A 13,162-nucleotide genomic window follows, 5' to 3' on the forward strand; every position below is an offset into this window, starting at 1 on the left:
AAGGAAATAAAAGAGGACACAAACAAATGAAAACACATTCCATGTTCATGGATAGGAAGAATCAATATGGTGAAAATGGCCATACTGCCCAAAGTAATCTACAGATTCAATGTTATCCCCATCAAGCTACCACTGAATTTCTTCACAGAATTATAAAAAACTACTTTAAATATTATATGGAACCAAAAAAGAGCCCACATAACCAAGACAATCCTAAGCAAAAAGAACAAAGCTGGAGGCATCACGCTACCTGACTCCAAACTATACTACAAGGCTACAGTAACCAAAACAGCTTGATACTGGTACCAAAACAGACATAAAGACCAATGGAACAGAACAGAGGCCTCAGAAATAACACCACACATCTACAACCATCTGATTCTTGACAAACCTCGCAAAAAAAGCAATGGCAAAAAGATTTGCTATTTAATAAATGGTGTTGAGAATACTGGCTAGCCATAGGCAGAAAACTGAAACTGGACTCCTTCCTTACATCTTATACAAAAATGAACTTGAGATGGATTAAAGGCTTAAATGTAAAACCTAAAACCACAAAAAACCCTAGAACACCTAGGCAATACCATTCAGGACATAGGCATGGGCAAAGACTTCATGACCAAAACACCAAAAGCAATGGCAACAAAAGCCAAAATAGACAAATGGGATCTAATTAAACTAAAGAGCTTCTGCATAGCAAGAGAACTAACATCAGAGTGAACAGGCAATCTACAGAATGGGAAAAAATTTTTGCAATCTATCCATCTGACAGAGGGCTAATATCCAGATTCTACATGGAACTTAAACAAATTTACAAGAAAAAAACAAACAACCCCATCAAAAAGTAGGCAAAGGATATGGACAGACAATTCTCAGAAGACATTTATGTGGCCAAGAAACATATGAACAAATGCTCATCATCACTGGTCATTAGAGAAATGCAAATCAAAACCACATTGAGATACCATCTCATACCAGTTAGAATGGTGATCATTAAAAAGTCAGGAAGCGACAGATTCTGGAGAAAATGTGGAGAAGCAGGTATGCTTTTACACTGTTGGTGGGAGTGTAAATTAGTTCAACCATTGTGGAAGACAGTGTGGCGATTCCTCAAGGATCTAGAACTAGAAATACCATGGAGTACTATCCAGTCATAAATAAGGATGAGTTCATGTCTTTTACATGGACATGAATAAAGCTGGAAACGATCATTCTCAGCAAACTGACACAAGAACAGAAAACCAAACACCACATGTTCTCACTCATAAGTGGGAGTTGAACAATGAGAACACATGGACACAGGGAGAGGAACATCACACACCAGGGCCTGTCAGGGGCTGGGGGGCTAAGGGAAGGATAGCAGGGAGTGGGGGGATAGAGAAGGGATAGCATTAGGAGAAATACCTAATGTAGATGATGGGGTGATGGATGCAGCAAACCACCATGGCACATGCACACCTATGTGTCAAACCTGCACATTGTGCCCATGTACCTCAGAACTTAAATAATAATAAAAAAGAAAAGAAAAAAATTGCAGCATCACAAGTTCCTATTGGGTCATCCAGGCCACTCCCACCATTTAATGTTTAATCCCCCCACTTTGGTATTCCCCTCCAGTGCTGATGACACCCCAAACCACATCTCTTATCTATATCTCCTGCCTGTGCTGCAATATCTGAATATATTTTGGCTACTTCAACTCAGTATCATATAAATACCCCAAATGCAATGTGTCCCCATACAATTGTCATGTTCTAGTGCCATGACTCCAAGTGTTCTCCTTGCATTCTCTCAGTAGATAGCAATACTGTCTACCTAGCTGCAAAAGCCGGGAGCCTGGGTGGCATCCTGAATTCTTTGCCCTTCCTCACAGCCCTGTATCAGATCATCTACTATGTTTCACTCATTCTGCCTCCACCAATGTGAAACCTACAAGCTGTCACCTTTTCAAGGCAGGCTCCTTGCATCTTCTTTATTGTGAAAATAACACTGCAACTGTCCCATGACCAGCCAACTTGATTTTACAAGGAAAATCCTGCTCTTTTTCTACAAGGTGTAACCCAACTAAGCTTTCTTCCTTGGCTAAGAGTTAAGCTTATTGGAAGAGAAAAATTCATTAAAAATGAAATTCTCACATTAGAAATGAATTTGGACACTTGCATGAAGTCTAGGATCATGGGACCCAGGCTTGAAAAGTAAAGAGCCCTAAAGATGGATCTGGTAGCCTCCTCTTCATGTTGAAAGGAAAAGTGGGATGAGAGAACAAGTAGAGAGATGGCTCTAGGGGTCAGACTTTTTAGGTCCTCTGCTGAAGAGTTCCCAGTCGCAGGCTTCTCTCATAGCCCACGTGGAGATGTAAAGAAACTCTCGTGCAAAGTAAAAGCCCCAGCAAGAATTAAGACCAGCTGGGAACACAGGCAGTAGTCCCAGTGTCCAAAATACCTTAGCAGGTTCTCTTCCAACGTCAAAGCAATTATTCCTAAAGGAAAGGGGATGAAGAATCAAGCACCTGTTTTTAATAATAAAAATAAAACCTTAGTTGGAAACTTCTTGTTCCTTTATAAAGTATGTCAAACATCTACAGATTCAATCATTTTGGCATCCTCAAAGAAAAGTTGTAAAATTTGACATGAGAATTAGGCTACGCCTACAGTAATTTTTAAGCTTCTCAAAACTCTAGGAAATTAAATTCCCTACATAGTACTACTAAAAGAGAGAACATATATTTATTAAATAAAACAAAAATGGATTACAATGTTCAGGTTGAAAACTGAGTATTTTATTTAATAATAAAACTTATGTATAAGAACATTTCAGTGAAATATAAAACAAACCTTTTTTTCCCCCTTATTTTCAACTGTCCTTTCTAATACCCACAGGGAGGAAGAGATGAAAAACAAAAGACCTGCTAGTCTGTAACTAAAGGTCCTGAAAGAAATATTTACCTATTAGCCATTGTTTCACTCAAGGGATTGTGAAATGCAAAAACACACATCAATTTATTCATTAGTAGTCAAGTGAGGAGGTAAACCCCTCTTTCAGCATCTCTCTGGGTATCTTAGTTTGGATGGTGAGTGAAGAAGGAAACTCTCTAAAATGTCAAATAAGGAAAAGACATCACCTAGAAATGAGTGACAGTAATTCACGGGGATACTAAAAATGAGTCAAGTTGCAGTATTTGTACTCAGTGACACAAGGTATCAACACACCTTCCCAATCTTATCACTTTATCACATCTACACGGATCTTCTTTATAGCATGCTTTTTTTCATAAATTGTGGAATATTTTTTGAGAAGAGAGAGTGTAGGTCACTGAGGTCATTTGTTCTTGTAGCTCTCTGGCTGGCAGGGATCCAAGTGTGTATGAAGATGAGTGACAGCGTGCGACCAGCTTTTCGTTGCTGGTCTTTCTATCTGCGGAAGCTTTGAGTGCATTTATCAGAAGCCAGACCATGCTAACTCTTTTGATATTAGGTCTTTGGGTGGAGCTTTCAAAATCATTCTTTGTTCCACTTTTCCTAGATTGTCAAACTGCGCGCAGTAGGTGGTTGAGAGTGTGAATTTCAAATAAGTGCTTTTAATATGCCCAAAACTGCTGCTGCAAAGAAGGGGGAAAAACTCACATTAATTGAATCCTTGCCCATTCTTACTCATAATGTCATGATTGTATTTTCTATATCCCAAAACAATCTGAAATGATTTTCAAAACTATGTGAAATCCTCAGATGAATAAGATTACAAGTTTTCAAATATGTCTTTGTATTAAAAATAATTATTTTCTCACAACAATTTTCCAACAAAACCCACACAGAGTAAGTATAGGTCAACAATTAAAAAATGATAATATTGTAATCTTTTCTTTCATTTACCCTAGTCTTCCCATTGGATACTAATGATCATTAGCAAAATTACGATATCTGTAGACACTGCATATTTTAACATTTCTTTGCAATTCTCTTTAGAATATTTATCTTGCAAATATCTTTTGGAAGGTCGCTATTATTCCCATTTTATAGATGTCATATGGAGATTATAACAGTATCTACCTTCAAAGGATCACCTCAGGGATTCTCATTAGATCATGTACAGTAAGTACATAGAGTATTTGGCACTATTAGTTATTGAGTGCTCAAAACATGTTAGCTATTGTTAATATGCAAAAGCATTAGCAACTATATTAAAGTTAACAGAAGTCCATTTTAAGTAGGCCAATCTGGTTTGAGTCTTCCTCTAGCACTGGACAGTTCTTCCAAACAATACACGTATGACTGCTTCATATGCTGGTCCATCTGACAGGACTGCTCTTGCCTCCTCTCTCCTGATTCCTCACCCCTCTACCTGACTAATTCTTAGTGGCTAGATATTAGCATGAATGGTATTTCTCCAGGGGCGAGCAGTCGCTAACCTCACCCACGTCTAGCTGGTATGTATAGTGGGGCACTCCTCCTACCCGCTTCAACAATATCGTAATTCCTGCTTCTTTGTCTACATCCCATTAACACCAAAGCGGCATGAGGGCAGGGATCGTGTCTACCTTAGTGTACTACATTCTTAGCACAATGGCAAGCTCAATGTCAGAACATAATGGGTGCTCTGTAAATATCTGCTGTAGGAGGACATCTGGTATCTGAAAACAGCCAGGATAGTGACTGGAAGAGCACTTTCTGATGCAGTGCAAGTGATGCTGCCCACCTAAGAGATAAGCAGTGGCTGGCTATGGGGCCAGATGAGGATGAGGGTGGTAAAATGGGATGTTACGCTGCAGAAGCTCTGGGTAGAAGCCGGGGTGGGGGTGTGCAGAGGGGTGGGGAATCAGTGCTAGGGGAGATCAGGTTCCACCTAGTCACCGTCAAACTAGCACAGTCCCATCCAGTTTCACTGGTTCTGGATGTTGAGACACCAGCCCTGCAGGACGGGGAGTGAGAGCCTGGGTTGACCACACCTCCTTTTCACCCATCAGGGTGGAGAGACTCAAAATCAAGCTTTTAGGTACCAGCCTTCCAGCCAGAGTAGCAACAACAAAATGCAGGTCAGGGGCTTCTGCTGGCTGGAGAGAAAAGGTCCAATCTGATCCAGGGACCCCTGAAAACTTACCAGACATTTGGGATGTGTAGTGCACGTCTGGCCCAACCCAGAAGTGCAGTGCTGAGGGAGAAGCTTTGAGACTGGGGGCACGGCTGAAGGTAAATGAATTGAAATGTTCTGATTTGTTACGGCGGTTTCATCGTAGGAAGGGGTGACTTTAGAATAATATCTGACAGTATGGAAGGAATTCAGAGAGATCGCTGCATTGGGAATGTGAGTTTTATACTGATCACCAATAGCATTCTCTGAGGTGGAGCTTAACGGACCTTTAATGAGAAAGAAAACAAATATGGTTGAGTATCCACAATTCTGTAATTCGGAACGACCATATTTGGCATAAACTGACTGCTATTTCATTTCCCCACATTATAAATTTGTGCTACCACTACACTCGAATGCTGACGGAAAATCAAAGTGAACTTTCTAATTGCGAAATTTAGTGCAATATACACACTATAAATTAGTGTTCATGTGCCATTAAAAGATTTTAGAGAAGCAGAAGATCCCTGTGTCTTTGATGCATGTGAACGTGCATGTCAATCAAAATTGACCCTCTCTGAAGCAAGTAAAAAGGTTGGAAAGAACAACTCCATTCAGCAGACTGTTTTATATCATTATATAGCTATATTCTACATGGTAACTAGAAGAAAAAAAATTAATATATAATATGAACACTGTAAATTCAAATAATACCATGAATATTTATTTTCTACTGGATATTAATAATATTGAAAGTAAAATAATGTAATAATTATGTCTACTTTAAATACAGATGTATCTGAAATGTTTGTGAAAAATTAATTTAAGCAAATGTATACAGAGATTTATAAAAAATAACAGAAAAAGGCAAGCCGATAAAGTCAAAACATGTCTGTGTTATAGAGCAGGCTCGGGACAGAAACCTTGGGACTTTGGGTGGTCATTTAACTTCTCTAGCATTTTTTAATGTGGGTGTTGAAAGTGAAATTTGGAAGACTTAACTGATTGCAGCTTCTCTGATCCTCTTTCCAAAACAATTTGGCAACATGCATTAAGAGCTATACATACATTCATGTTCTCTGTTCTCTAACTCACCCATCACTCTTCCAGGAATCCAGTCCAAGGAAAAGTCTAAAATATAGTAAACCCCATATATGGAAAAATATTTCCTATCACATGATGTAAAAAATCACTCTCCCCTCAAAGTGGAAATGCTAAATGTAGCGATTGGAAAATGGCTAAGAAAAGTACTCTATGAATCACTTGATAAATGACTAAAACCATTAAAATGATGAGTGATGCATAACAACAAATATATGTATAACACAAAGTTAAGCAAAAAAATTCAGGAAACAATATGGGATGTCCAATGATTACTATTACAGAAAAATACACCTGGAAGAAGACTTGAAGAAGATACATTAAAAAATGAACACAGTGATGATCTTAGCTGGGTTAGTAAAGGATCTGAACTGGTTTTCGAATGCAAAAATGTATTTAAATCAAATAAAAAGGGAAGTTTTGACTCCTTAACCTTCAAGGCCTCCTAGGGTTTGAACAAGCCACAGGTCTGTGGTCCTCGCATATCTCTGGCTTCCCAAGATCTGTCTCGTTAGGGGAGGCAGTGCCTTGAAATGCTGGGGCATAGACAGGCCTGAACTCGCTGCCACGAAAGGAGTGTTTCACAGTTTCTATAAGACATAAATAGTATCGTATGTACAAAAAGTAACATTGACAGGCATATGCCTGTGGCCTGACCTCTATCTGATTTAATCTGGGCTGATTTAATCATTCCATGTCACATTCAGCCACTGTTACTTTAAGATGATTAACCATGGCTTATGGCGGCTTTTTTTTTTCTCTTCTCCTCTAGGTCAGGAGAGAAGTCTAAGTTGACTAAAATAACACCCTGAGGATTCTTTGATATGAAGAATCAAGGCTGGGTTCTATCTAGGGGCTCCTTCTCTTTTGACTTTAGACAGCATCCCAAATAACCTTCATTTGTTCCCATGGCTTCCGCCACATCCCATCTAAGCAGGGTACTTCTACTATAGCACTTACACAACTAAACCATATTTTGCTTTTGTGACCCTTTCTACCAGTAAGTTGTGAGCTCCATAAGAACAAGAACTGCCCTTCATTCATCTCTGTGTCCCCAACTTTGAGGCAGGTACATTTAGGCTGAGAACTAGGGATGGACCTGGTGCTAACCAGGGCAGGTGAGGGAGAAAGGGCACTCCTGGCACAGGTGAGGTGCTGAGTGATAGCAGAGCCTGTTGGAGGAAGTCAGAAGTGTCACCTAGGACCGAGAGGCTGAGGAGAGAGGCAGTCCTGCATCCAGCATCTAACATTCAGGTCAAGAGGTCCATATCTTCCCGGTTTCTCGATGGAGAGTGAGTTTACCTTCAGGAATACTACAAAGTCACAACCTGCTAGCTATGTTCTTTTCCTCTATTTTTTTTCCATCCTGTTATTTCAAGTACACGGGCATGTCTAGGCTTATATAACGCATATAACAAAAATGCCTTCACGTAACAAAATGTGGAAGCACTTTTGTTATGCAGAGGCATTTTTCTTATATATGTTACATAAACCTAGACATGCCTATGTACTTGAAATAACAAGATGGAAAAAAACAGAGGAAAACAAAAGGGAAAGCATTTGTTCCACAATGAATATTCATATAATGAAATTTCTTGAGCCCCTACTGTGTGCTGGTCATTGTTCTAAGTACTAGAAATGCGGCAATGAATAAAACTGGCCAAAAAATCCCCTGCCTTCATGGAGGTGACATTCTAATGGGAGAAGATAGGCAACAAACAAAACACACAAGTAAAGAATAGCAGACGGCAAGGAGTGTATTCTAGACAAATACAGCAAGGAAAGCGGATGAGGAGGCCCCTGCGTCATGTTTATGGTGGGGGGAAATGTGCAGTTTTATCCAGGTGGCTGAGAAGAGCTCATTGAGAGGTGACATAGAAGCAAAGCCATGAAGGAGGTAAATAAATTAACATGTTAAATGCTCAGGGCACAGTCAGTCCTGAAATAATATGAATACTTCTACCCTGAGATTCTATTCATATTATAAACAAAGTCACCAGCGTGCTTATCATTTATCAACAAGATGAGCTTTCTGGTAATTACGGTCAATTTTGAGCCCAGTTTCTGGTATAACACTATTTAAACACCCATCGCCACCTTGTGTACCTGAGGCTGACAACACCAGAAGGACTCAGCTCCCCTGGATTCCCTGGTTATGGTGGTGAATGCACAGGAGCCCAAGGGTAAGGCAATGCAGGTCCCCCTGTAAGTGGCACAGATGTTAGGTAAAGCTCACCTCTCACAGCTTCATCCAAACAGCCCTCTGCATCAGGAGTGGAGCTAACATTCCAGCACGTGTTAGACAGGAACTGGAGCCCTCTCCCGGGAGAGTAAGTGCTCGGCACACTATTTTCCCTTGAAAGGACAGAAAAAATTCTTTGCGTATTATTCAGGGAAAACAATATGAACATTGCTAAGTTCAATTGCCCTTTTATCATTCGAGTTCAAAAACACTGACAAAGCCTCAACTATGGATTATTTACATATGAACAGAGTTGCACAGGACTCATGATGATTCCTTAGAATGTGCAAGAATGATATGCTTTTTTCTCCACAGTTTCTCTTTGTTTACATATTCTGATCAATCTACAAAGGGATCATTTGGGAAGCCACATTTTGCCCTAGTAAGCTGCTTTAAGAACCACTAGTTGAAATAGGGCTGGATGGCTCCAGGGCCCGAGACCTCCAGAGGAACACCAGAAGCCATCGCATCCCTGCTGGACCGCCACCATCCCTACACTCTCAAGAGGCAAAGCTCATTTTAAGAACCTCAGAAGTAACAAAAGGAGAAGCGACAGTGAGTCACTTGATGAAAAGTCCATGGACCTGAGACTTTTTCCTGTGCTTATCACTGTAACGAAATGATACACATCGGCAATGAGAAAAATTCACTGACCCTTAATAAACCCCTGCACTTTCACAGTGGATGGAATCAGTTTCTACATGTTTAGCATCAACGTGGGAGGAAAATAACTAGCAGACTTCAGATTCACAAGAGCCCTTATCATACCGCTGTGCCATGACGGTGCCTGGGAGAGACAGCTGGATGGGTGTTTGTTGTTTCTTACAAAATCTCTTGTTGCTTTGAAGTGCTTCTGTAATCTGAAATACATAGAAATATATTTAGGTAGATACTGACATTTTTACATATGTACAAAGACACATACTTTCAATGACAAAAAATTAAAAGAAGTAAAATTGTAGTGTTAAAGCATTGTCTATAAGGATAAAATTCAAAGCTTTGGGAGTCCAATACCTGGGCCATAACGGCTGGAGGAATTTTCTCCCGGATGTATTTCACATAATCAACTGTTGCCTCAAGAACTGAAGCCGCATCATTCTTTCTCCCCTTTACATACGGCAAGAGAATACGCAGCTGCTCACAGCAATACTTGATTCTTTCTCTGGACAGGGAATTGCAATACATAAAGAATAATTAGTCTCATTTTCTTCCTTGTACCCAAAGACAAACAACACTTCCTCTGGGTATGTTTGTAAAGGAACCGTCCCCTCCGTATCTAGTCTCCATTTCAGAGAAAGACTATGTCCCTACAAGCCAGCACCCTCACAGTCCCTGAAATCACAGCTTCCCGGGGTGCCTACACATATGCCCACTGCATGAAGAACCACTGCCCAAGTTCACTGTGTGTGCTGATGGCAGCCCCAGCTCTCCCACTTCAAGCCTGCTGCAGGGTGCAGGATGACCAGTCACCGAGGAAAGCACCCACCCCCTGCTGCCTACAGAAACGTGAAGATCACTCTGCCCTTCGGGCAGAGAATTGCACACTATGTAAAAATCCTTTTGCGATTTACACTAGAAGCCTAGAAGGCAAAGAGCAGTCAGGATCTTCATGTCCCTGGGACCTAGAATGCATTTCCAACAAGATCAACTAGCGTCTTGCAATACACGGCTTCATGGCCTGAGCAAAAGGAAAATCAGAAGGCTGCTACCTTTGCATGAGGTAGGTATAGACAGAATGAGTACACCAGGATGCAGGTATCAGAAAAGAAACCAACCTGTCTCTCACAGCTCTGAAGGAGAATAGACGGGAAATGTAGATCTAATTGATTTAAGCCCTTAGCGGCTTCATTCAACCATGTGCTCTTTTAACAAACATTTTTAAGCACTTGTTTTGTGCTGAATACTACCTTGACATCTACAGGGTTGAATGGTGGCTCTGTTATTACTAACTGAGACATTAGGCAAGTTACCAAACCTCTGTACACACCAGAATGGCAGAGAAATTAAATTTAAAAACCTAGTTTGACATATAGCCAATGAATAACTCAAATATTCTGTCTCAGTGGTGTTCTCATTGATCTCCGAGGAGCTTTGGGGGCTCTGCGGGGGTGTCTCAGGAACTAATCTGGGAAGGGAAGGATGGAAGAGCCAACAATTTGACAATGTGTGTGAAGGGCTTTGAAACTTTTCACACCCTTTGACATGGTACTTCCACTTACAAGGATCCACCCTAAGGAGTGAATCTAAAATACAGAGCACAGTGTGTATACATAGAAGCCCGTCAGAGCAATATTTTAGTAAAATATGGAAAACAACACACAACATCGGAGGAGGCCTTAAGTAAGCTACAGTACCTTAGTTCAGCAGAATGTCACCTGGCAGTGGAAGTGATATGTTATAAAGCTTATTGGGGAAAAGTAGGACACAAAACAGCATATAAAATATAATCCTAGCCACTAAACAAAGTAAAAATGAAGCCCAGGAGAAAAGACTGAAGGCCAAAACATCCAGTCCAGGTATTTCCGGATGGCTGGATGATGGATCATTTTTATTCCCTTTATTTTCTATATTTTCCACGTATTTTTGCTAGGCATATGTCACATTCATAATTTAAGCTATTAAAATATTATTAAATTTTTTCAACATTAGAAAAAGTTTAATCATAGAGAAAATTTGAAAGAATTATATAATGAACACCTATATACTCATCACTTAAGAGTCTACAGTTAACATTTACTGTACAGGTTGAGTATTCCCTCCCCAAAATGCCTGGGGAAGTGTTTAAGATTTCAGATTTTTTTGGATTTTGGAATATTTGCATATACATAATAAGATATCTTGGGGGTGGAACCCAAGTTTAACAGAGAATTCATTTATGTTTTATACCATATGTATATAGCCTAAGGTAATTTTATACAATATTTGTATCTGAAATGAAGTTTGTATACACTGAACCATCAGAAAGAAAAGGTGTCACTATCACATGTCAGTGCTGAAAAAGTTTGATTTTGGAACATTTCAGACTTAAGATTTTCAGATTAGGGATGCTCAACTAGTATCTGCTTTATTATACATGTGTCATCCCGCTGTTCACATGTCAACATATTTACATATACTAAAGCAAGGTAAATTGTAGACAGAAGCACATTACATGCCTAAATGTATCAGTAGCTAGAGCTCAGATTATTTTCAGGTAAACACTACATAAAACAAAATGCACACTAAGTCCCAATCTGTAAGTTTGGACGAATACATAGAACTGTATGTACCTGAAATACATATATAATGAAAATTCTAATTACACATGAAAATCCATTATCACAACCCCAGAAAGTCCCTTATGTTTCTTCCCAGTCAATACTATCCCCTAACCCTGTAAGGCAACTACAATTCTGATATTTTTTTCCATCCCACATTACTTTTCCCTGTCCTCAACCAGCACATAAATAAAATCGTACAGCGTGTATTATTTTATAAAGCTTCTTTCACTCAGCTTTAAAGTTTCTGGGATTTATCTATGTGGCTAACCATATCGCAGTTGGCTCCTTTTCACTGAGCAACAGTATTCCATAATAGATAAGTAAGCTGTGGCATATTTATATGTTACGGAATGCTGTTGTGGAATACATATAAATATGCCATAGCTTACTTATCTATTATCTTATTGATGGATACTTGGGCTGTTACCAGTTTGGATTATTAAGAATAAGGCTGCTAGAACATTCTGGATGTCTTTTTGTGAACGCATGGTTTTATTTCTCTTGGGTAATATCTAGGAACAGAAATGATAGGCCATTTTATAAGTTTATAAAAGCTGGCAGAATTTTTACCACACTGAAGTAGTACCATTTTACACTTCCGCCATCAATGTATCAGACTTCTTGTTCCAAATCATTGATGATATTTAATATTGTCAGTTTTACTGTTAGCATTTTGGCCTTTCTGAGGTATACATAGTAATATCTCATTATGCTTTAATTTGCATTTCCCTGACAGCTAATGATATTGAGCACTTTTTCCTGTGCCTTTTGGGCACTTGTATAGCTTCCTTTGTGAAGTGTCCGTGCAGATATTTTACCTACATTTTAACTGAATTGCAGGTCTTTTTATTTTTTATTTTTAGCAGTTCTTTACACATCTTGAATACCAGGATTTGTCAGGTATCTGTTTGGCAAGTATTTTCTCCCAGTCTGCGGCTTCTGTATTTATTTTCTTAAAACTTTTTGATAGCAAAAGTTTTAAATTTTGATGAATCCAGTTTATTTACACACACACACTCTCTCTAATAGTTATTGATTTCTATGTCCTGTCTAAAGAACATCTGCATATTCTTGGCTCATGAAGACATTCTCCTATTGTCTTGTAGAACTGTATTCTTCAATACAGTAGTCAGTAGACTTGAGTCTATTTAAATTTAATTAATAAATATAAATTAATATTACATATGCTTAAAATTCATTTCCTAAGTTGCAATAGCCACATTTTGAATAGTCAATAACTACATGTTGCTAGTGGCTATTGTATTAGAGGATGAAGATATAATTTTTAACACAGCAGAAGATTCTACTGAATACTGTCATCCTAGAAGCTCTACAATTTTAGCTTTACAGTGCAGCTCTGACTATGCTTCATCTTGAATTAATTTTTTTATATGGTGTGAGGTAAGGGGTAAAGGTTGATTTTTTTTTTCCAGATGGATATCTGGTTGTTCTAGCATCATTTATTAAAAAGACTTTTCTCTCCCAAAATATTTGCTTT

At 39.0% G+C, this 13,162-nt stretch overlaps 1 protein-coding gene across 1 annotated transcript in view; it reads right to left on the reverse strand.

The window, feature by feature from the left end:
• Positions 1–2,754: 2,754 nt before the first annotated feature.
• The window catches only part of LOC108310815 (spermatogenesis- and oogenesis-specific basic helix-loop-helix-containing protein 2), a 43,533-nt gene continuing 33,125 nt past the window's right edge, over positions 2,755–13,162 (reverse strand). Inside the window, exons 7-11 of the mRNA XM_037741825.1 lie at positions 9,419–9,566; positions 9,173–9,264; positions 8,399–8,517; positions 5,092–5,348; positions 2,755–3,595 (exon numbers count right to left, since the gene is read on the reverse strand). Of these exons, the coding sequence (XP_037597753.1) occupies positions 3,575–3,595; positions 5,092–5,348; positions 8,399–8,517; positions 9,173–9,264; positions 9,419–9,566 (637 nt within the window). The 3' untranslated portion in view covers positions 2,755–3,574. The remainder of the gene's footprint in view (positions 3,596–5,091; positions 5,349–8,398; positions 8,518–9,172; positions 9,265–9,418; positions 9,567–13,162) is intronic.

The sequence above is a fragment of the Cebus imitator genome, unplaced genomic scaffold (genome assembly GCF_001604975.1).
Source record: "Cebus imitator isolate Cc_AM_T3 unplaced genomic scaffold, Cebus_imitator-1.0 Scaffold108, whole genome shotgun sequence".
In the NCBI taxonomy this organism is placed as follows: Eukaryota; Metazoa; Chordata; class Mammalia; order Primates; family Cebidae; genus Cebus; species Cebus imitator.